Consider the following 21,266-nt stretch of genomic DNA (forward strand, 5'->3'; position numbering starts at 1 on the left):
ATGATTTCTACTATTTGCTTTTAAATTAGAAAGCATGGTAACTGGTTCATTTGTTTGAACAACTGGTAACTTAGGCTCTCTGCAAAGACTTTTGGTATTATCATGCCATCTGGTGGCTAATTTTATGTACAGCGTAGCTTCAACTTTTGTTTGTGCAGTTAAGTATGAGATGCAATGGTCTGTGCCCTCTCATCAGCTATATTTTTGTTCTCACAGCAACTTTGAGATGTGCTGCTTCCCACAGTATGCATGCCTATCTTGAGAAGTCGAAATTATAATCTATAAGCTTTGTAATATTACTTTCTAAGAAACAAGTTTCTTTAAACAGCATTTTTTCCCTTTAGTAATGAAATTTATATAGATCTATTTATAATTTCAATTACAAATAGGAATGATGTCTAAAATCTCTCTCAAATGCTAGAACTAGTTCTCTTCTGAATTTAGTCATGTTCAAGGAAGAATGATCATAATCACAAGCCTCCTACCCTGTTCTGTTCACCCTCATACCAAGGAGATGCTATACAAAATATTCCTGGATGGTCATTTTCCTCTTTACATTTGTCAGGGTTTTGTTCTTTTCTTGCTATATGGTTTTATTGAAGTTGTAGTTTATACTAGAAAATAATGTTGTGTAGCCTTATTATAGTGATGAACTTGTTGAAAAGTAAGCCTTTCTTTATCAGCTTTGAACTGGCCAGATGCAGTTGTTTTTATCCAGTGATTCCATAATATTTCTAGGAATTTATCTGCAGAAACAATAATTGAAGTACCCAAAGAATTATCAAGATGGATGTTCCCCTTAATGCTGTTTATAATAGCAAAATTAAGAAGTAGAAATTAAATGTTCACCAGGATATAATTATTAAATATGATGCATTTCACAATATATACAAATGTCAAAACATTATGTTATACACCTCAAATTAATATAATGTTACATATTTATATCTATTATATTATATTTCATTAAAACATAATACAGTAATATACCCGTATGACTTAGCAGCTATCCAAAAAATATAGATATATGTAAATAACCATAGCACAAGATAGATTGTGGTTTTACTCTAACATAAATACAAAGTACTTTGACAAGTAATAATGTTCTTCTTTTCATCCTTGAAAAAGTATAATTCTTACATTATTAATATCAGAAACCTACTTTCAGTTTAACCCTTAGGAAGATGGAGCATTTTCTTTTTTTTTTTTTTTTTTTTTTAATTTTTATTTATTTATGATAGGCACACAGTGAGAGAGAGAGAGAGGCAGAGACACAGGCAGAGGGAGAAGCAGGCTCCATGCACCAGGAGCCCGACGTGGGATTCGATCCCGGGTCTCCAGGATCGCGCCCCAGGCCAAAGGCAGGCGCTAAACCGCTGTGCCACCCAGGGATCCCGAGCATTTTCATTTAAAACATTCAAAGCATTCTTTTGTCTTATTTATTCTACCACATAGCCCTATTAGATATGCTAGATATTTCATATTTTCCTTGTTTTATAGTTAGAGAAGCCCAGGAAAGTTAAGCCTGGACCTTAGTATTGTAATTTATATAGTAGGAAGTCCACATAAAATTATTTGGATGGATTTATTCAATGATATATGACAAAACTAGAGATATAATCTAAATTCTCTGATAGCAGGAAGGGAACTTCCACTGCTTATACCGTCTACTCTGCCCCCCTGTTAACGTGGCTTTTCCTTGCACTTCAGCATTAGGACAAGAGAGACAACTTTATATCTGTTGTTGTTTTAAATACTGCTAAGAGGTGGGCTTATATTTATTTCTATGTCAGCATCCAGAGAACATAAAGACTAGTGTATCTGTTACCAGCTGAAAATTGAGACCAGTCTATCTCCTTATATATGAAAATTCTGTCACCACAAATATTGAACAGTTTGATATGCAGAAGTTTTTCTTTGCATGTGTTTGTCATTTCCAGATTCTTTTGCTAAGAGTCTTTGACTTTCATTCCTTTTTTGAAATATTTTTTTAAGATTTTAAGTAATCTCTACATCCAGCATGGGGTTTGAACTTACAACCCCAAGATCAAGAGTCACATGCTCCACTGACAGAGCCAGCCAGGCCACCCTGATTCTTTGATTTTCTCATCTCATTTTCATAAAGTATTGTTTGTTTGTTTTTTAAGATTTTTTTATTTATTCATGAGAGACACAGAGAGAGAGAGGCAGAGAGAAAGAGAGAGAGGGGCAGAGATACAGGCAGAGGGAGAAGCAGGCTCCATGCAGGGAGCCCGACTTGGGACTCGATCCCAGGACTCCAGAATCACACTTTGGGCTGAAGGCAGGCTCCAAACCACTGAGCCACCCACGCGTCCCTCGAGTGTTTTTGAATTGGTTGCTATATAAGAGCAGATGGTCTTCAAACTAATTTTATTTTTTCAGAGCCACTCTTTAGTAGGTACTCAGAATTCTCATATAGACTTTTATAGTATCTTTTAATGGTTCTGCTGCCATTATTTTAAAGTTGTACAGTACTAAGACATAATTCGTATTTGCATGTTGGCTGATTGCCATTGGCAGATGTTTGCTTTTGAGAACAAAGAAGCCAGAGAAAGTGGTATGTGGGAGAGTAGGGGATTATTTAGGTAAACTCTAATTTTAATATTTTCAACTTTATTCTTAAGGTAATGTTTAACTATATCATTAGTATTATTTTTATAGTTCTTGCACAGGTTAACAATAAGGTTGTCACTGCTTAACGGAAGCATTAGGCAACAGCTTACTGTTGGCCATATTTTTCTTATCTATATTATTTTTTGAAGGTACCTTGTTTTGAAATTCAAAGGATCTATGATTATTTTTTCTTTATTACATATTTAAATAAGACAATAGTTATTTGTAAAAAAAACAAAACAGTGACTAGATTGAAAGGAAAGAAAACTAGTGTTTGAGTGCCTATGTGCTAGATGTCATGCTAGGTGCTTTACAGATTTCTAACTTAATTTCACAACAGAAGATTAAAAAATTAAAGCCACATTTTTAGGGAGCATATGAGATTTTTTTTCTAGTTCTTGTAATTTGTTTATTGGATTAACCTACAGTAATGATAGTATTTTCACATCAAGAGATAGATGATTTTTAATTTTTTTTTTAAGATTTTGTTTATTCATTAGAGATACAGAGAGAGGCAGAGACATAGGCAGAGGGAGAAGCCTCCCACAGGGAATCTAATGCAAGACTCGATCGCAGGACCTTGGACCATGACCTAAGCCAAAGGCAGACACTCAACTACTGAGCCACCAGGCATACCTGATTTTTAAATTTCTATTCTGATTTGAAAACCAGGCACAGAAAAGAATCCTAGATTCAAAAGAAGTTGTTCCAGTATATGTCACAGTAAAATACTTTGCAAAATTAATGAAACATGTTGTTCTACAGTGCAGTTCCTAAAGAGAAGGACAGACAATGCTTTAAACTTCGCCAAGGAACTGATAAGAAGATTGTCATCTATGTGCAACAGACAACTAATAAAGAACTGGCCATTGAAAGGTAAATATTTTTGTAAACTCAGCTTAAATATAAATTCTAGTGGAGTAGCCATACACAGTATTCAAAAATACATTTGCAAAAATTTTGTTCTTTTGGTTTTTAAGGTGAATTCTTTTGTTTTTTATTTTTATTTTTTAAAGATTTATTTATTTATTCATGAGAGACACACAGAGAGAGAGAGGCAGAGACATAGGCAGAGGGAGAAGCAGGCTCCATGCAGGAAGCCTGATGTGGGACTCGATCCTGGGACTCCAAGATCACTCCCTGAACTGAAGGCAGATGGTCAACCGCTGAGCCACCCAGGCATCCCATCTTTTGGGTTTTGTTTTTTTTTTTTTTTTTTTTTTCATCTTTTGGTTTTTAAAGTGAATATTTCATTCACTTAATTTGGGCAGTGCTAATTAAGTGATCATTTTAATGTATCCTTTATCCATCAATAAGAATTTTAAATGACCTAGTTTAAATGTCTTTTTAATGTTATCTTTCTTCCAAATTTATGCATCTTCCTCCTTTGCAGGTGTTTTGGTCTTCTTCTTAGCCCAGGAAAAGATGTACGAAATAGTGACATGCACTTGTTAGATTTGGTAAGGATTGCTTTGGTTTTTAAGGTTATACACTATTTCCTTGATAAATGTATCATTCTGTATTACCTAAATATGATGCTAAAGCACTTTTATGAAGGTGTTCTTATGAGCTATGATAGTAGTAGACAAAGAATTTCATTATTTCTGACTTGATATTTCCTAGTCTGACTTTAGACCTGTTTAGTCTCAGCCTCAGTTTTTATACTGTGTAACAGTGAATAATCCCTGTTTAGAATTTAAAGTTGAAGTAGGAAGCAAAGAGAAAGTTTGTGAAAGAAGCATTTACATACTATTATCATGAGTTTTATAAAAGTAGGTGGTATTAGTATTGTAGCTATTATGTGAAAATCTTTATTCCCAAAACTAAAATTTATGTGATAATTATGTACTTGACAGAAGAATTCAACCAAGATTCAGGTGGTAAATTTCTCTGATATTTGCTCTGATTTATTAGCATTTATTAGCATTTATTATAAATTAGCATTTATTTTATTACTTTTCAGGAGCAGTTGCATAAATAATTGGCACATCTTTAATTTTCACTGCAGTCAGTCTCATTCATATATATTTCTACTTTTTTGAAAAATACCTGACCGTCTTTCATATTCTTATATTTTTGTGACTCCTATATTTTTAAACGTGTCAAAATGGTAGTTAGCTGTTGTTCACTTATCTTGGCATTAATGCTTTTTACTCTTTTCTTTAGGAATCTATGGGCAAAAGTTCAGATGGAAAGTCCTATGTTATCACTGGGAGCTGGAATCCAAAATCTCTACCTTTTCAAGTTGTAAATGAAGAAACTCCTAAAGGTGATGCAGATTGCTGACATCGTGAACAGACATTTTAATCCCAAAAAGATCACTAACCTTAGAACCACTTATTTGACAAATATCAGTGTTTTTTTTAATTGTCATAAAACCAAAGAATTTATATAGGTCTTAGAATTTATTGTTAAATTTGATGTATAAACAAAGTATCATTTTCCCCCACATAATTTTCCCTCCCTTTCTCTTAATTTTTTACTTCCCTGCTTCTTTGTCTATGCATGTACTTATTTATGTACAGAATTCTAAATTTTATTTATTTTTGTGGAGAGATAATATATATATATACATATGGTTAAAAATTAAAAGAATATACAGGGGAAAGTAAAAGTCTCCCACAGTCCTCAGGGCCCCAGCCCAAGAGGACCACTGTGACCAGTTTCTTACGTAGCTTTTCAGATACTCTGTGCAGAAACCACCTTTTTCAAGGTATTTTCTACTCTTCCTGAATGTCGTTTAGTAGCTGCATAATGTTCTATCCTGAAAATGTAACAGTATTTGCTTAACCAATGCTTCCTATTTTTCTTCCCATTCATTTTTTTCTTGTTACTATAGCACTGTAGATAAATGTATAAGTTAACCAAGATTTTAGAAGTTGAGAACTTCCAGTGTGGGTGAGAGTGGCATGAAGAGGCTACAGCCTCTTCATGGCAGTTTTATAAAAACAATCTGACAGAACATTTCATAAACTTTATATAGTGCTGTCAGTAATTCCAAAGAGTCTGCCCAAGCAAAGAATTCTCAATACAGAAAAAGAGTTTTCAAAACAGCAATTTATCTGATTATTTTAGACTTTGATTTAATTGATGGATTACCTTAAGGTATCTTGAAAATTTGTGACAAAAGTAATTAATTTTATATTAATTGTATGAGCAAAATATTTCCATTTTTTTTATTTGCTTCTCCCTTCTCTCTCTCTCTCTCTAGATAAAGTGCTGTTTATGACCACAGCTGTTGATTTGGTAATAACAGAAGTACAGGAGCCTGTTCGATTTCTCATAGAGACAAAAGTCCGCGTTTGCTCACCTAATGAAAGATTATTCTGGCCCTTTAGCAAACGTAGTACTACTGAAAATTTCTTTTTGAAACTAAAACAGGTACTATGCTTTTCTATAAATATGGGAGGGAGGTAGATAAGAAAGGAGAAACTTTTTGAGGCTGATTTATCATTGAGCTAAGCTATCACTTAGATCTTTAAACAGTTGTGTATTTAAACATATTAAGAGGAAAATTGTCTTATTTTTGCCCACCTGTTTATCATTTTTCTTACTCTTCAGAACCAGGTGTCTGATCTTACTTGCCTTCAAACTGAAGAACTTATTTTAACAATTTTTTTATGTCGCTTTACTAAAGTCCTAACTTTTAGACTCCTTTATCTGAACATGTTTTTATTTCACTCTCATTCCAGTGGGTTATTTCACTGGCTGTAGGATTCTGGGTTGATTTTTTTTTTTCTTTTAGCACTTTAAAGGTGTCCACTCACCGTCTCCTGGCTCTCATTGTTTTTGATGTGAAGTCAGCATGCATTTATTTGTATGGTCTCTGTATGGAATGAGTCATTTTCTCCTGGCTGCTTCTAAGATTATATTTTATCTTTGATTTTCAGACATTGAAATATGATGTGCCTGGGCATTTATTTTTTCTTATTTGTCTTCCTTGGGATTTGCTGAGCTTCTTGAAATTAATTAATTAATTAATCAATCTATCTAAGTGACCTATCAATCATCTATCACAGAGAGAGAGAAAGAGCACTGCACAAGCAGAGGGAGTGGAAGAGGGAGAAGCAGACTCTCCACTGAGCAGGGAGCCTCATGGGTGGGGCCTCAATCCCAAGACTTTGGGATCATGACCCAAGCTGAAGGCAGATGCTTAACTGACTGAACTACCCAGGCACCCTTGAGCTTCTTGAAATTTTATGTTCTGTTTTGTTTTTTACCAATTTTGAGGAAAATCTGGTTATTTGTTACAACCTTCTTTCCTGCCCCATCTCTCTTTTCTCTCTTGTAGGATTCCAGTTACATATATTTTAGTCCTTTTGATACTACCTTACAGATCTCTAAGGCTCTGTTTTTTGTGTTTTCTTTTAAATTTATTTTATTTTTTTCCTGGTTTTTCTTCAGGTAGTATACCATTTTAACTCTTTGACTTGTCTTAAAGTTGGTTTGCCCCTTTTATCCAGTTTGCTGTTGAGCCCATTCAATGAATTTATTTATTTATTTGAGATTTATTTATTTGAGCGGGGGGTGGGGGTGGTGGTGAGAGAACGTGTGCATGCACACAGAGGGAGAGGGAGAAGCAGAGTCCGTACTGAGCAGAGGGCTCAGTCCCAGGACCTGAGCGAAGGCAGATGCTTAACAGACTGAGCCACCCAGGTGCCCCAAACTTTTTTTTTTTTTTTAAATTTCAGATCTTTTGCTTTTTATTTCTGGAATGTCTATTTAGTTCTTTTGTTTTCTTAAGAGATTTTCTCTTTGTTCTTTCAAGTATATTTTCTCTTATATCTTTGGGCATAATTATAATATTGCTACTTTAAAAATCCTTAACTGCTAATTCTAATGTCTGGTGAGTCACATTTTCCTGTTTCTTTGTCTAGTAATTTTAGATTATATGTTGGACATTTTTATAATAGATTATTATGGTCTGTTATGGTCCCTTCTGAGTATCAATTTAAAAAAAAATAATTCTGTCAGTTAATATGGTGAAAATCAAATTCCATACTCTATTTTTTTTTTTTTTTAAATCTTTTTTTTTTTAATTTTTATTTATTTATGATAGCCACACACACACAGAGAGAGAGAGGCAGAGACACAGGCAGAGGGAGAAGCAGGCTCCATGCACCGGGAGCCCGACGTGGGATTCGATCCCGGGTCTCCAGGATCGCGCCCTGGGCCAAAGGCAGGCGCCAAACCACTGCGCCACCCAGGGATCCCTCCATACTCTATTTTACCTATAGTGGGCGGCAGATAAAATCTGTTTCCTTCTTTTAGCTTTTCTTGACCTCATATGCCCCACTACCCCCCCCCCTTTTTTTCTTGCTTTCCTTTGTATCAAAACATCTTGAAAAATAATCAAATCCATACTGACCTAAATTGCTAAATCTAGTGGTCAGTCTGAGTCTTCATCATCCTTGGCCAGTGAGCTATATACAGTATGGATGATCACTCCCCAACTCCTTACCCCTCTCTTACTTAGCCTTCAGGACATCTCAGATGTACCTCACCCTCCTCACCCCTAAAATGCTCTCCTTACCTGTCTTAACTGTCTCAGTTCATGGACACCTTTTCCTAATTGTTGCTAAGGTTAAACATTTTTCTTTCATTTTTCACACCCCATATCCAGTCTGTCAGGAAATTCTGTTTACTTTCAAACCCTATCTAGACTTAGATACACTAACCTCATCTGAATTGTCACCTTTACCTGAGCTACTGTAATAATCTCTTCACATCTGTTTTTTTTTTTTTTTTGCCCTCTCTTTCTCTTTCTCTTTCTCTCTCTCTCTCTCTTTTAAAGAGTTTATTTATTTATTCATGAGAGACACACAGAGAGAGACACAGAGACACAGGCAGAGGGAGAAGCAGGCTTCATGCAGGGAGCCTGACATGGGACTCAATCCCAGGTCTCCAGGATCAGGCCTTGGGCCGAAGGCAGTGCCAAACTGCCGAGCCACCCAGGCTGCCCTCTCTCTCTCTCTCTCTCTTTTGTAAGATTTTTACTTTTTAGAGTACAAGCTGGGGAGAGGGAAAGCAGAAAGCAGCTACTTAATCGACTGAGCCACACAGGTGCCCCTCCTCTTCATATATTCTCAACACAGCAGCCTAAGATCAAGTCAGATCACTTTACTGCTCACAACCCTTTAAACCAACTCTACTCTATAAAAGCCAGAGTCCTTTCATTGGTTTCTGATGTTTATGTGGTCTACTGCCTATTATATCATTTTTTTTAAAGTTTATTTATTTATTTATTAATGAGAGACAGAGAGAGAGAGAAAGAAACAGAGAGAAGCAGGCTTCATGCAGGGAGCCCGACGTGGGACTTGATTTCTGGTCTCTGGGATCACACACCAGGCCAAAGGTGGCGCTAACCCACTAAGCCACCCGGGCTGCCCTGCCTATTATTATCATTAACTAATTTCTCTCTACTGCTTTTTTTCCTTACTGCTTCTGCTCTAACGATGCTCTTGGGGCTTTTGCTATTAACTGTTTTTTCTGCCTTGAATGCTCTTCCCATTTCCCGTTTGCTATTATTCACCTCCTTCAAGTCCTCATCTTCTTTAAGTTTGTGCTCAGATGTCAATCTGAGCCTGACTGCCACATTTAACACTGCAGTTTGTCTACTCTTGCAGTGATGCTGCCAATCACCCCCACCCCTGCCCCGGTATATATTTTTTGAATTTTTTACAAAGCTTTTAACTTCCAGTATACCACATAATGTACTTAATTTTATCTTGCTTATTATGTGTTTTCCCTGTTAGAAACCTCTACTAACTCAGTATTCCAGATGTGCCTTGTTCACTGATTTATCCTAAGCATCTAAAACATAGTAGTTCTCTGGACACCTGGGTGGCTCAGCAGTTGAGCGTCTGCCTTTGGTTCAGGATGTGATCCCAGTCTGGGGATTGAGTCCCGCATCAGGCTCCCTGCATGGAGCCTGCTTCTCCCTCTGCCTGTGTCTCTACCTCTCTCTTTGTGTCTCTCATGAATAAATAAATAAAATTAAGGAAAAAAGAGTTGACTTTGGAATCAGAGTGTATCAGATTTTACCACTGACTAGCAAGTACCATCAACTCTTTGAGCCTGTTTACTCATCTGTAAAATGGCAGTGATTGAAGATTCCTCATAGTGTTATTGTGACATTAAGTAAGAAACTGTATAACATACTTGGCATATGATATGTTATTCATTTTAACGGTTATTGAGAGGGACTGTGGAACCTTAGTGGGACAGAGGAGGAGTAAAAGGTATTATGTCCATGGGGCACCCGGGCTCAGTCATTTGGGCATTCAGTTCTTGATCTCAGGTCTTGATCTTGGGGTCCTGAATTCATTCCCCGTGTTGGGCTCCACACTAGGTGTGGAGCCTACTTAAAAAAAAAAAAAAAAAAAAAAACTAAGGCATGAAATAGGACAAGATTGACTATCATTGGATCAGCCCCAGAAGAACAACACTTCAGAAAGAAAAATCAGTTTACAGGTATCATTTTAAAAGTTTAGGGAGGGGGATCCCTGGATGGCTCAGCGGTTTAGCTCCTGCCTGCAGCCTGGGGTGTGATCCTGGAGACCCGGGATCGAGTCCCACGTCGGGCTTCCTGCGTGGAGCCTGCTTCTCCCTCTGCCTGTGTCTCTGCCTCTGTTTTTCTCTCTGTGTGTCTCTCATGAATAAATAAATAAAATATTAAACAAAAAAAAGTTTAGGGAGTATGGATGATTCTTAAGTTGTCTAGAGTAAGAGATGATAAATAGAAATTAATGCTATAATCATTTTAGTACAAATTTGTATGTCAGAAAACATTCTCTTTAATTAGAGTTCTGTCTCTTTAATCTTAGTGAACATAAATAAGATTCCTCTGATACTGCTTTTCCCTTGAGGTCTTATACAACCTTGTATTCATAGACTGCATGAGTTTACAGGAATATTACTTAAGTGGTTTGGTCTACAAGAATGTATCTAAGTAAGCTAATAAATGACTTGACAGGGTAAAGGAGCCAGAAACACGTATACCTGAGACCTGGCCTGACAGACTACCCTAGACTCTTTTAAGTTTAAAAGCTAAACATAGGCTGAGTTGTCAGTATTTTCTTTGTAAAAAGCAGAAGTTTATATGTGGAAGCTAGGAGGAGGGCAAAGGAATTCCTCAGAATAATCTTTCATTTTTCTCCTTATTTGGATAAGTCTTATTTTTTTGGGGGGGGAGGAGTTTTGTGAGGGGTAGAGAATGAGAAAGAAGAGACAGAGTGAAGAATTTGAGCAACTTGTTGCTGTCTCAGTGCACTTAGAGCACTGTTAATCTCTTTTCTTGTAACATAATAAACTAAGTTCATTCCCTTCTATAGTTCATGGCATTAAAAAGTAATAGCTACAGTGGTTAAGAGCCTACTGTGGCCACCAGTGTACTAGCTACTTTGCTTTTTCTGTCTTATATAATTTTTTATAGTGACTAGTAAGGATAGAATTTTCATTTTATAGATCCAAAGATGTAAAATAGATATTATGGAATGTTGTGTGAACAAGATGTGCACCTGAGCCTTCTAAGAGTTCTCAGTCAGGATTGAGGAAACATCCTCTCTTTGTCTTTCTGTAAGAGGATTTTTTTTTTTAAAGATTTTATTTATTTATGAGAGAGACAGAGACAGAAACAGAGACACAGGCAGAGAGAGAAGCAGGCTCCATGCAGGGAACCTGATGCGGGACTTGATCTTGGGTCTCCAGGATCACACCCTGGGCTGAAGGCGGCGCTAAACCGCTGAGCCACCAGGGCTGCCCTGTAAGAGGACTTTTAGGATTTATTTAAGTTAAGGAGAATTTAAAATTGTAACCCTTTTTGCAGTTCTCATTAGACTGAAAAAGGAAACAATGCTGTGAACCAAGTTCGTTAAATATACAGCATACAGTTTCTGTTTATTGCTGTCAGTATGGAAGAATAATTACGGAAATTTTTTTAATACATGTTGAAAATTTGATTCTTTCTCCTATCACTAAAATTATCTGATGACTCAGTAACAACTCTTTAGCCTGGAAGCCTTCCCAACTGTGCGGATTATTACATTACAATGGCATCATATTAGAGAAGAAACTTAAAATTAGTGGAGAAAGGGTTACCTGGGTGGCTTAGTGGTTAAACATCTGATTTTTGGTCTCAGCTCAGATCTTGATCTCAGAACCATAAGTTTAAGCCTCACATTGGGTTCTGCACTGGGCATGTAGCCTACTTTAAAAAAAAATTAACAGATGAATAATGATCATTTTCTTGGTTTTAAATATTTAAATATCATTTACTAAAAGAGGAAGAAACTGATCTGAAGACGAGGTTTTCCAACAGTAACATAAAATGAATTTAAGTCTGGCTAAGCATTCTTAAAACTATAGAATTATATAATTTTATTGCCAAAGACCATAGGTGTCTTAAAATCTTTGATGAAATTTTTTTATAGATGAAGCTGATGTGTGTAAAACTAAGTATGCGACCAATATCATATAGACAAGTTATTAGTATGACCATACTAGACCTGAACCTCTTCTCTTTGGGGTGTGTTTTTATGTGTGCGTGCACGTACATGTGTATACACAGGCATGCACACATGTGCTATACTACTCTATCTCTCAAGGTAAAAAATATGGAAATGTTTTCTGTATTGGAGACCTTCATCTGCTAAATCAGGAGGCACATGATATCATCATATTCCGCTGTTCCTGGAAGGTGTGATCACTAGGTTAAGGTGGTGATCACTGGATTTCTCCTTTGTAAAAGTAGTTTCTCTTTGCATTTAACAAATAATATTTGGGGTGGTTCTTTAGCAACTTCCAAATACCCTCAACAACTTTCTAATGGTTTTAGCATCCTTTAGCATTGATGATCCTTCCCTGAATTATTTGAGTTCATTCACATATTTTCTTTCTTTCTTTTATTTTTTTTAAGATTTTATTTTATTTTATTTTTTTAAAGAGGATGAAGCTCTATTGGATTCCAAAGAAGACGCTATTTTTTTTTATTTTTATTTATTTATGATAGAGAGAGAGAGAGAGAGAGAGAGAGGCAGAGACATAGGCAGAGGGAGAAGCAGGCTCCATGCACCGGGAGCCCGACGTGGGATTTGATCCCAGGTCTCCAGGATCACGCCCTGGGCCAAAGGCAGGTGCCAAACCGCTGCGCCACCCAGGGATCCCCAAGATTTTATTTATTTATTCATGAGAGACACAGAGAAAGAGGCAGAGACATAGGCAGAGAGAGAAACAGGCTCCTTGCAAGGAGCCTGATGTGGGACTTGATCCCAGGACCCCAGGATCACAACCTGAGCCAAAGGCTCAACCACTAATCCACCCAGGTCCCCCCACATATTTTCAATAGTAAGGTCACGTTACAGAGCTTTCTTCTTTTCTTTTACATTTATATGTTTCTAATATTCACTAACTTAAAGACAGTAATTGTAATGTATTTATTTGCTTTATCCTACTTTATCAAATAATTAAAAAATAACAGTATTGCAGGAAACACCCTTAATACGAATTTTATTTTATTGATCCTAGCAAATCTATAACAAAATCTTTATAAAATAGTAAATGCTAAGAAAAGGCACTATTATATTTGTTTTTGAAATACAGATTTTAATTACGTAAAATTTCAGTGAGAACAAACATACATTAATACAATTACTGATAGGGTAATTAAGCATTCATTAAAACTTGCACCATTTCTAAAATATAGATGATGCCACACTGCAATTTGTGTACAGCTTACAATGTACAAGCTTCTTTCAATTTGAAATAAGACCATATTTTAAAAAAAAAAAAAAAAGACCATATTTTAATGTCAGTATATGAAAGTCAGTATGTAAACATCTAAATGAAAAGGTTCCAGGGTATTTAGTATATTCTGAACTTTGTATAGATGCTTAAATTTTGGGAGAAACATTTACTTATGTAACTGTAATACCTAGGTATAACATAAAAACAGATGTATATAATATGAAATTATTTAAATCTGTACAGTTTCAAATTCCCATTTGTTGATATTTCAAAAAAGTCAGTATTGTAATTAATAAACTACTGAGTGGAGTTTATGCAGCTTTTTTTCCTCTTTGAACATGTTCTAATATATAAAATGAGTACTGTGTCAAAAGTTAACTGGAAAAAATGTTTTTTCATATATTTATGTTACCATTTGACACATAGGTTCATTTGTTTCCATATTTTCAACTCGGGGCCTTTGGGTCTTTTTTTCTTTTTGTTTATTTTTTGAATATTTAAAATATGTATAATGGTATAAAAGTCAAGATTATGTAAAAATGTACTCAGAAGTCTTAACTTTCATTCATGTTTCTCCACCCATAGGTAACCATTATTAGTGGTTTCTTTTTTTTTTTTTTTTTTTATTAGTGGTTTCTGGTTTCCCAAAAATAAAAACAACAACAACAAAAACAAAAAAACAATGTTTCTTTTTTTGAAAATAGGAAAATACTCCTATATTTTTTTAATTCTCTTTTAAAATACAAACTAGCCTATGTACTGTCTGGTACTTTGCTTTTTTAACTTCCTGTAGATCATTTTTTTTTTTTAAGATTTTTATTTATTTATCCATGAGAGGCCCACACAGAGAGAGAGAGGCAGAGGGAGAAGCAGGCTCCATGCAGGGAGACCGACGTGGGACTTGATCCCGGGACTCCAGGACCACATCCCAGGCCGAAGGCGGCACTAAACCGCTGAGCCACCGGGGCTGCCCTGTAGATCATTTTTTCACATCAGTTCATAGAGATCTTTCTCATTCTTAATGGCTACATAGTACTTTCTATTTGGATGAGTCACGATTTATGATTTTTTAATTGTCTTCTGTTGATGTATTTTTGAATTTTTTTCAGTCATTTGCTGTTGAAATAATTTTGCAATATAGAACCTTGTGTGTACATTGTTTTAATTTAATGAAAGTGCATCTTAGAGTAAATTTTTATTAGTAGACTCCTCGATACATGAGGTAATTTTGCATATATAATTTTGTTATATTTGCCAAATTTTCTCTCAGTGTAATCGTAGAGGATATGAGAGTACCTGTTTCTACACAAACTTGTCAAGAGTATATTGTCAAACTTAAGGATCTGATGGTAGTCTTAATTTATCCTTTGATGAATGAAAAAAAATTTCATATGTTTAAGGGTAATTTTACTTTCCTTTTCTGTGAACCGTTCTCTTCATATTTTTGGCTTTTTGGTTTTGACCTTTTTCCTTTTAGATTTTAGAAGCTCTTTCTGTATTTAAGAGACTAACCCTTTGAGATATAAATTGTAAATATTTCTCCAGGTTTGTCCCTTGTCATGTTTTTTCATCAAGTTTTTCCCTTTAAAGCTTCTGGATTTTGAGTCAGAAATGCTTTCCTTACACCCAGTAATAAAGAAATTTACACATTTTCTTTTATTACATGGTTTCGTTTTTCTGCTTTTAAATTGCTGATTCATTAGTGTTATATTCTAGCATATGGTATATGGTATGGGTCTGATTTAATCTTTTTCCAAATGGCTTTGTACTTGTCCCAAAACCATTCTTTGAATAGTCTAACTTTTCCCTGTGATTTGAGATGTCACTTAAATATCACATTTTCTTGTGTCTTTGGACTTCATTCAGCTTTTTATGTTCTCTTTCATGGGTTTTTAGGTTACTCATGCACCAATATCAAATTTAATTATGTAGACTTTATAATATGATTTGATACCTGATACAGCTACCTTCCCTCTCCAGTTCTTTTTGTGGATTTTGCTGTATATTTTTATTTTTCATGTAAACTTTAGATTCAACTTCTGTAGCTATAGAAAAAAATTGGCTGTTATTTTACTAAGGAGAATTGACATCTTTATGATGGTTAGTCATAAACATGGGAGCCTGATGTGGGACTTGATACCAGGTCCCCAGGATCACAACCTGAACCAAAGGCAGACATTCAACCACTGAGCCACCGAGGTGCCCCTCAAGAGTGCTTTTTCTCAAGTTTTTTATTACAGGAAATTCAGACATACACAGAAATAAAAATAATGGTATAATCAACCCCCATGTACTATTTCCTAGATTCAACAATGTATATTATTTTTTAAAAGATTTTATTTATTTGAGAAGGAGAGAGAGCATGAATAGAGAGGAGAAGTAGAGGGAGAAGTAGGCTCCCTGCCGAGCAGGGAGCCTAACATGGAGCTTGATCCCAGGACCCTGAGATTGGGACCCGAGCTGATGGCAGATGCCCAACCAACTGAACCACGCAGGTGCCCCTCAATGTATATCTTTAATAGCTGGAGTTCTTGACTTCTAAGCACAGTTCAGTTCATGGCTCTGTGTTTATCTGACTTCAAAAGGCAGTGTTGATCTGGTCATTCTGATTCACAGAAGAGTTTCTAGGTAAACTGCAGTGTTTATGAGTGACATTTATATAGTCTCTGAGAAATTCTTTTTTTTAAGTAGAGAGCTATTGTTCTTCGAACTCTTTTAGATGGTTATTGTTTCAGATAGTAATTTGTAACAAATGAATAAAAGAAAATCTTACTCCCTGTCAAAGTATTATATTTAAAATTAAAAATTGGGGTACCTGGGTGGCTCAGTGGTTGAGTGTCTGCTTTTGGCTCAGGGTGTGATCCCAGGGTCCTGGGATCGAGTCCTGCATCAGGCTCCTCACAGAGCACCTCTCTCTTACTGCTTCTCCCTCTGCCTGTGTTTCTGTCTCTCTCTGTGTCTCTCATGAATAAATCTTTTTTTTAAAAGATTTATTTATTTAATCACGAGAGACACAAACTGAGAGAGAGAGTCAGAGACATAGGCAGAGGGAGAAGCAGGCCCCTTGCAGGGAGCCCGATTCAGGACTTGATCCCAGATCCTGGCATCACAATGGAGCCGAAGGCAGGTGCCCAACTGCTGAGCCACCCAGGCGTCCCATGAATAAATAAATCTTTAAAGTAAATAAAAATAACTAAAAGTTAGGGGATCCCTGGGTGGCTCAGCGGTTTAGCACCTGCCTTTGGCCCAGGGTGCGATGCTGGAGTCCCGGGATCGAGTCCCACGTCGGGCTCCCAGCATGGAGCCTGCTTCTCCCTCTGCCTGTGTCTCTGCCTCTCTCTCTCTCTCTCTCTCTCTCTCTCTATGTCTATCATAAGTAAATAAATAAATCTTTTAAAAAAATAACTAAAAGTTATAATCACAGTTATAAATTTAGAATGAACAAATGTCATAGATTTTAATTCAATTCATTAAGTAATGAGGGAGCCAGTAAGACAGTAAAACTGACTCTACGTATTTGAGGAGCTTGAGTTTATGTAGTCCTTCTTTAAAAACAACAACAACAACAACAACAACAATGGGCAGCCTGGGTGGCTCAGCAGTTTAGCGCCACCTTAGGCCCAGGGCATGATCCTGGAGACCCAGGATCAAGTACCGCGCCAGGCTCCCTGCATGGACCCTGCTTCTCCCTCTGCCTGTGTCTCTGCCTCTCTCTCTCTCTCTCTCTCTCTCTCTCTGTATATTCTCGTGAATAAATAAAATCTTTAAAAAAAAAACATTAGAATAAGATTGCTAGATCAGAAATAAAACTGGCTAATGTTTTATAGATAACTTTGGGTTATCTTTTCTACCAGACAGAAATCATTTGCCTATTCTACTGGACACCAATCTATGGGTTAATACATAACTTCATAGGGTCTGGGTCTATAATTAATAGTAAGTCAGTCAAAATCGTTTATTCATCTAGAAAATTAATCCTTAGGTGGACATGTTAAAGTTGGCAAACTAGAGTATGTGGGTCAAATCTGGCCTGGTCTTTGTTCTTTAGAATATAGCTATACTCACTTAGGTAGTGTCTGTGGGTGTTTTTGCACCATCATGACAGAATTTAGTAGTTGTGACAGACTAGTGGCCCACGGAGCCTAAAATACTTATTATGGGCCCTTTACAGAAAGTTTTACTGACTCCTATATTAAGCAGTGTCTCAGGATGATATTGAAAGGACATTGCTACTAACTTGGTGTTCTAGGATTGGGATGATTTTTTTTTAACCTGCATGAACACTCAGATGATAAAATATGCTCTGCCTGATATTTCTGTACCTAGTGAACCTTTTAATCCTCCTCTTTCTGTATTTTTACTTTACACTTGTACATATTTCTTCTCATTGATGTAGCTACCTTTCTAGTTGTCTTTGTATCTTTTCCTACAGTTCTGCCTTTTTTCTAGCTTTGTGTTTCACTTTTTCCTCCCCTCCTTCTCCTTAAACTGGCTATAATGTGTAATATTAATTAAATTTAGTACTGGAAAATTTTATACTCTCAGTCCTTAATTTTTAATTTAGATTAGTTCAAACTACTATATGTTTGCCTCAAAATACAAACCAGTTTGAGATACAGAATATTTGTGAATTTCATTAATCTCTTTTCTGCCACCCCCACCCCCCCAGTTGTGGCTTTCAGTTGAAGAAAAGTTCTCTACACTGCTTTAATTAAGCTAAAGGAGTGGGAAGAAGCATGGAAATAAAAGGACTCTCCTAGTCCGAAACTTTGTGTTAGAATATTTTAAAACCTTTTTTCAGAGCTCCTGGGTGGCTCATTCAGTTAAGTGACTTAATCTCGATTTCAGCTCAGGTTATATGATCTCAGTGTTGTGGGATCGAGCTCTTTGTTGGGCTCAGCACTGGGCATGGAGCCTGCCTAAGATTCTCCTTCTCTTTCTACCTCTCCACATTCTCTCCCCCTCTCTAAAAATAAAACTAAAAAACAAAAACAAATATTTTTTCATGGATAGTTTCTTGTAGGAAACCTAGGAAGCCTTAAAATAATTAGGAAGCTATAGATAGTTAGCACTAAGTATTGGTAGCTGCTATCATGTATGATAATATAGCCTGAAGACAATAAAACTACAGAATTAGAGTCCTGCTAACCTGTTTTCCTATGGGATTTTATTTTATTTTTTTAATATATTTTTTTAAAGATTCCATTTATTGATGAGAGACACACACACACACACACAGAGGCAGAGACACAGGCAGAGGGAGAAGCAGGCTCCACGCTGGGAGCCCCATGTGGGACTTGATCTCAGGTCTTCAGGATCAAGCACTGGGCCGAAGGCAGGGGCCAAACCACTGAGCCACTCAGGGATCCCCTCCTATGGGTTTTAAATCTAAATGTATATTTTTCTATTTAGAAAAGGTTATTTTTAGTGTAGACTTTCAAAGTAAGACCTTTTTATTCTCATATCCTGTATGAAATCAGAAGTGTCATGTCTATTAAAAAATAATTGTACCACTTAGTAAATAATATTTTTTCATCTTCAAGATAAAGCAGAAGGAGAGAAAGAACAATACTGACACTTTATATGAAGTTGTGTGCTTGGAAAGTGAATCAGAGAGAGAGAGAAGGAAAACTACTGCCACTCCCTCAATTCGCCTGCCACAGTCTGGGTCTCAGAGTTCAATGATACCTTCTCCTCCAGAAGATGATGAAGAGGAAGGTAAATTGTAGGGAGAGATTGATTTCTATTATGGGGTGGTACACCATGCACATCATTATAATTTTATCAGGGAATTGATAATTTGACATATCATTTGGAAATCTTCAATAAATAGTTATGAGCATGTACTGTATGCAAAGGACCAGGGGAGATTCAGAAATGATGAGCACAGGGCCTTCTGTAAGATAATTGTAGTCAAGTTGGAAAAAATGAGATTTATAAGTAGTGCTTTTTTAAAGATCAGGCTATGCTAGCTTAGTGTATTAGCACATTTTTAGAGCAAAATTGACATAGCTTTCACCTAAATAAATGTTCCCATTTCAACTGATTCTTTTTTCAGGGACAATTTCACTTGCCAAAATGTGGCTTCCTCACATGACGCAAAATATGTGTATTTAAATATACAAATTTGTTTATATAATATTGGATTTTCACACTTATAAACATTAGGAATCAACAAGTTTCCCCCCCCCCCCTTTTTTAAGGTTATATCCGCTAATTAACCTGTCAATCTCTGTTAAAAGCTATTATGTAGAAGTGGAAGGAAGGTAGGAGCACAGGAAAAGCAAAAGTTTGGGAGGCATTTACTAACCTATAATTTTGTATGAGGACTTTTAATTTTTATAAAGAGGAAAACAGTTGATTATGATAGAAGGTCATATGAAGCACATGTCTATGTGGAGTTCACAGAAAGTATTCTGGAAATTCATAGAGGAGAATCCATTTGTCATTGTCGGGAGGGGTGGTGGGGCATCAGGAAGAGTAGTTTTTGAGGTATGACTTTTAAAGTGCAAAGAGAATTCAGCAGGGATAAATGGGTGGGCTTGGGCACTTCTGGCTAAGAAATTGCATTAACAAAGGCCTAGAGGTGGCAAGAATGACTGAGTTAAAAGAAATACTCATGACTATATGTGCTTTTTTTCAAGTTAGAGCAGGCCCTGACTTTCCAATTCCCATTGTTCCTGTAATTTTCACTTTTCCAATGACTAATATTAATGGCCACTTGTTGAAGCTTAATATGTGGTGGGCCCGTACTTTTTTTCAAAAGTAAAGTAATACTTTGTTTATATAATCCTCACAAACATTCTGAAAAAACAAGATTTAATATTATCCTTATTTTGCACATAAGGAAATGAAATCTCAGAAAAGTGAATTTGCCCAAGGTCACACAGCTAGAAATTGGCAAGGAGAATCTTTATCCAGTTCTGAGAGTTAGTGGTCTGAGCTCTATTCTGTAATTGTCTTGGTGTATTTAGTTCACATAAAGCATTTTGAAGTGCAAAGAAAGCATATGCATTTTGGGAGAAGTTAGAGATAAAATTTAAAATCTTCCGTCAAAGCCAATTTAAGCCACGTGTTAAAGTTGGGAAAAGTGGACAATCACTGTTTGAGATTGTCTCCTCTGTAACATGTAGTCTTGAGACTTGCAGTTTACCTTCTAAGTCAACACTGCTAAAGATGGAAGAGCAACTAATAGAGAACTTTTCTCTCTTAAACTCAGTAGTAAAAAAATAATCCCACCATAAACTGAAAAACATACTATTTTTATGAAACCAGAGAATGGTCAAATGCTGAATCTGAATGCTGCAGATTTTAAAGAACATCTGCCAGTTACAAAGAAATTTGGACCCAATTGAGGGATAACATCAGGACTGACATCTAGTTGTAATCTATAGCAGGCATACATTTTTCAGTGGAGTTCAGAGGGCCTCTAGTAATAGTTGTTAACCAGGAGAGATAAGGACCAAAAGCAGACCATGGGAGAGTTAGGGAACACAAGAACACAAATTCTGTAAAGGACGAAAGTGGGGTTTTTTTGCCCACATTGGTTCTTTAGTGTATAACACAATTCCTGGTATTGTGATGCTCAGGAAATACTGGTGTGATGGGTTAACCCACCCTGCAATCCATCCCCATAGTGAAGGGCTAACGACAAGAACATGGGGCTGAAGAAAGCTGTGCAGCCATCCATCTTTTAATTCTCTAACCTAGTATAGACTCATCCTATTGTCATGTGTTTACGCCCTAGAAAGAGGTAGTTATAGTCCTCTAGAGAGGTTCCTTATACATAGGACATTTGTGTTCCCAGGGCAGGAAGCCAGCAAGTATATAGGGGAGGTGTTCAAAAACAATATTCTGAAACTGAGGCTGCCTGCTCCCTTCTCACCCAC

The 21,266-nt window shown here is 36.3% G+C and overlaps 1 protein-coding gene across 10 annotated transcripts in view; it reads left to right on the top strand.

The window, feature by feature from the left end:
- RABGAP1 (RAB GTPase activating protein 1) overlaps window positions 1-21,266 on the top strand; it is a 167,569-nt gene that overhangs the window by 53,381 nt on the left and 92,922 nt on the right. For all 10 annotated transcript variants that reach the window (XR_013353715.1, XR_013353716.1, XR_013353717.1 and 7 more), the window contains 5 exons: window positions 3,400-3,510; window positions 4,028-4,094; window positions 4,801-4,903; window positions 5,846-6,015; window positions 18,921-19,095. Coding sequence is in view for 7 of the 10 variants with exons in the window: in XM_077850553.1 (XP_077706679.1) it covers window positions 3,400-3,510; window positions 4,028-4,094; window positions 4,801-4,903; window positions 5,846-6,015; window positions 18,921-19,095 (626 nt within the window). In the remaining 3 variants the exon portion in view is untranslated. The remainder of the gene's footprint in view (window positions 1-3,399; window positions 3,511-4,027; window positions 4,095-4,800; window positions 4,904-5,845; window positions 6,016-18,920; window positions 19,096-21,266) is intronic.

Source organism: Canis aureus, chromosome 16, assembly GCF_053574225.1.
Source record: "Canis aureus isolate CA01 chromosome 16, VMU_Caureus_v.1.0, whole genome shotgun sequence".
NCBI classification, from domain to species: domain Eukaryota; kingdom Metazoa; phylum Chordata; class Mammalia; order Carnivora; family Canidae; genus Canis; species Canis aureus.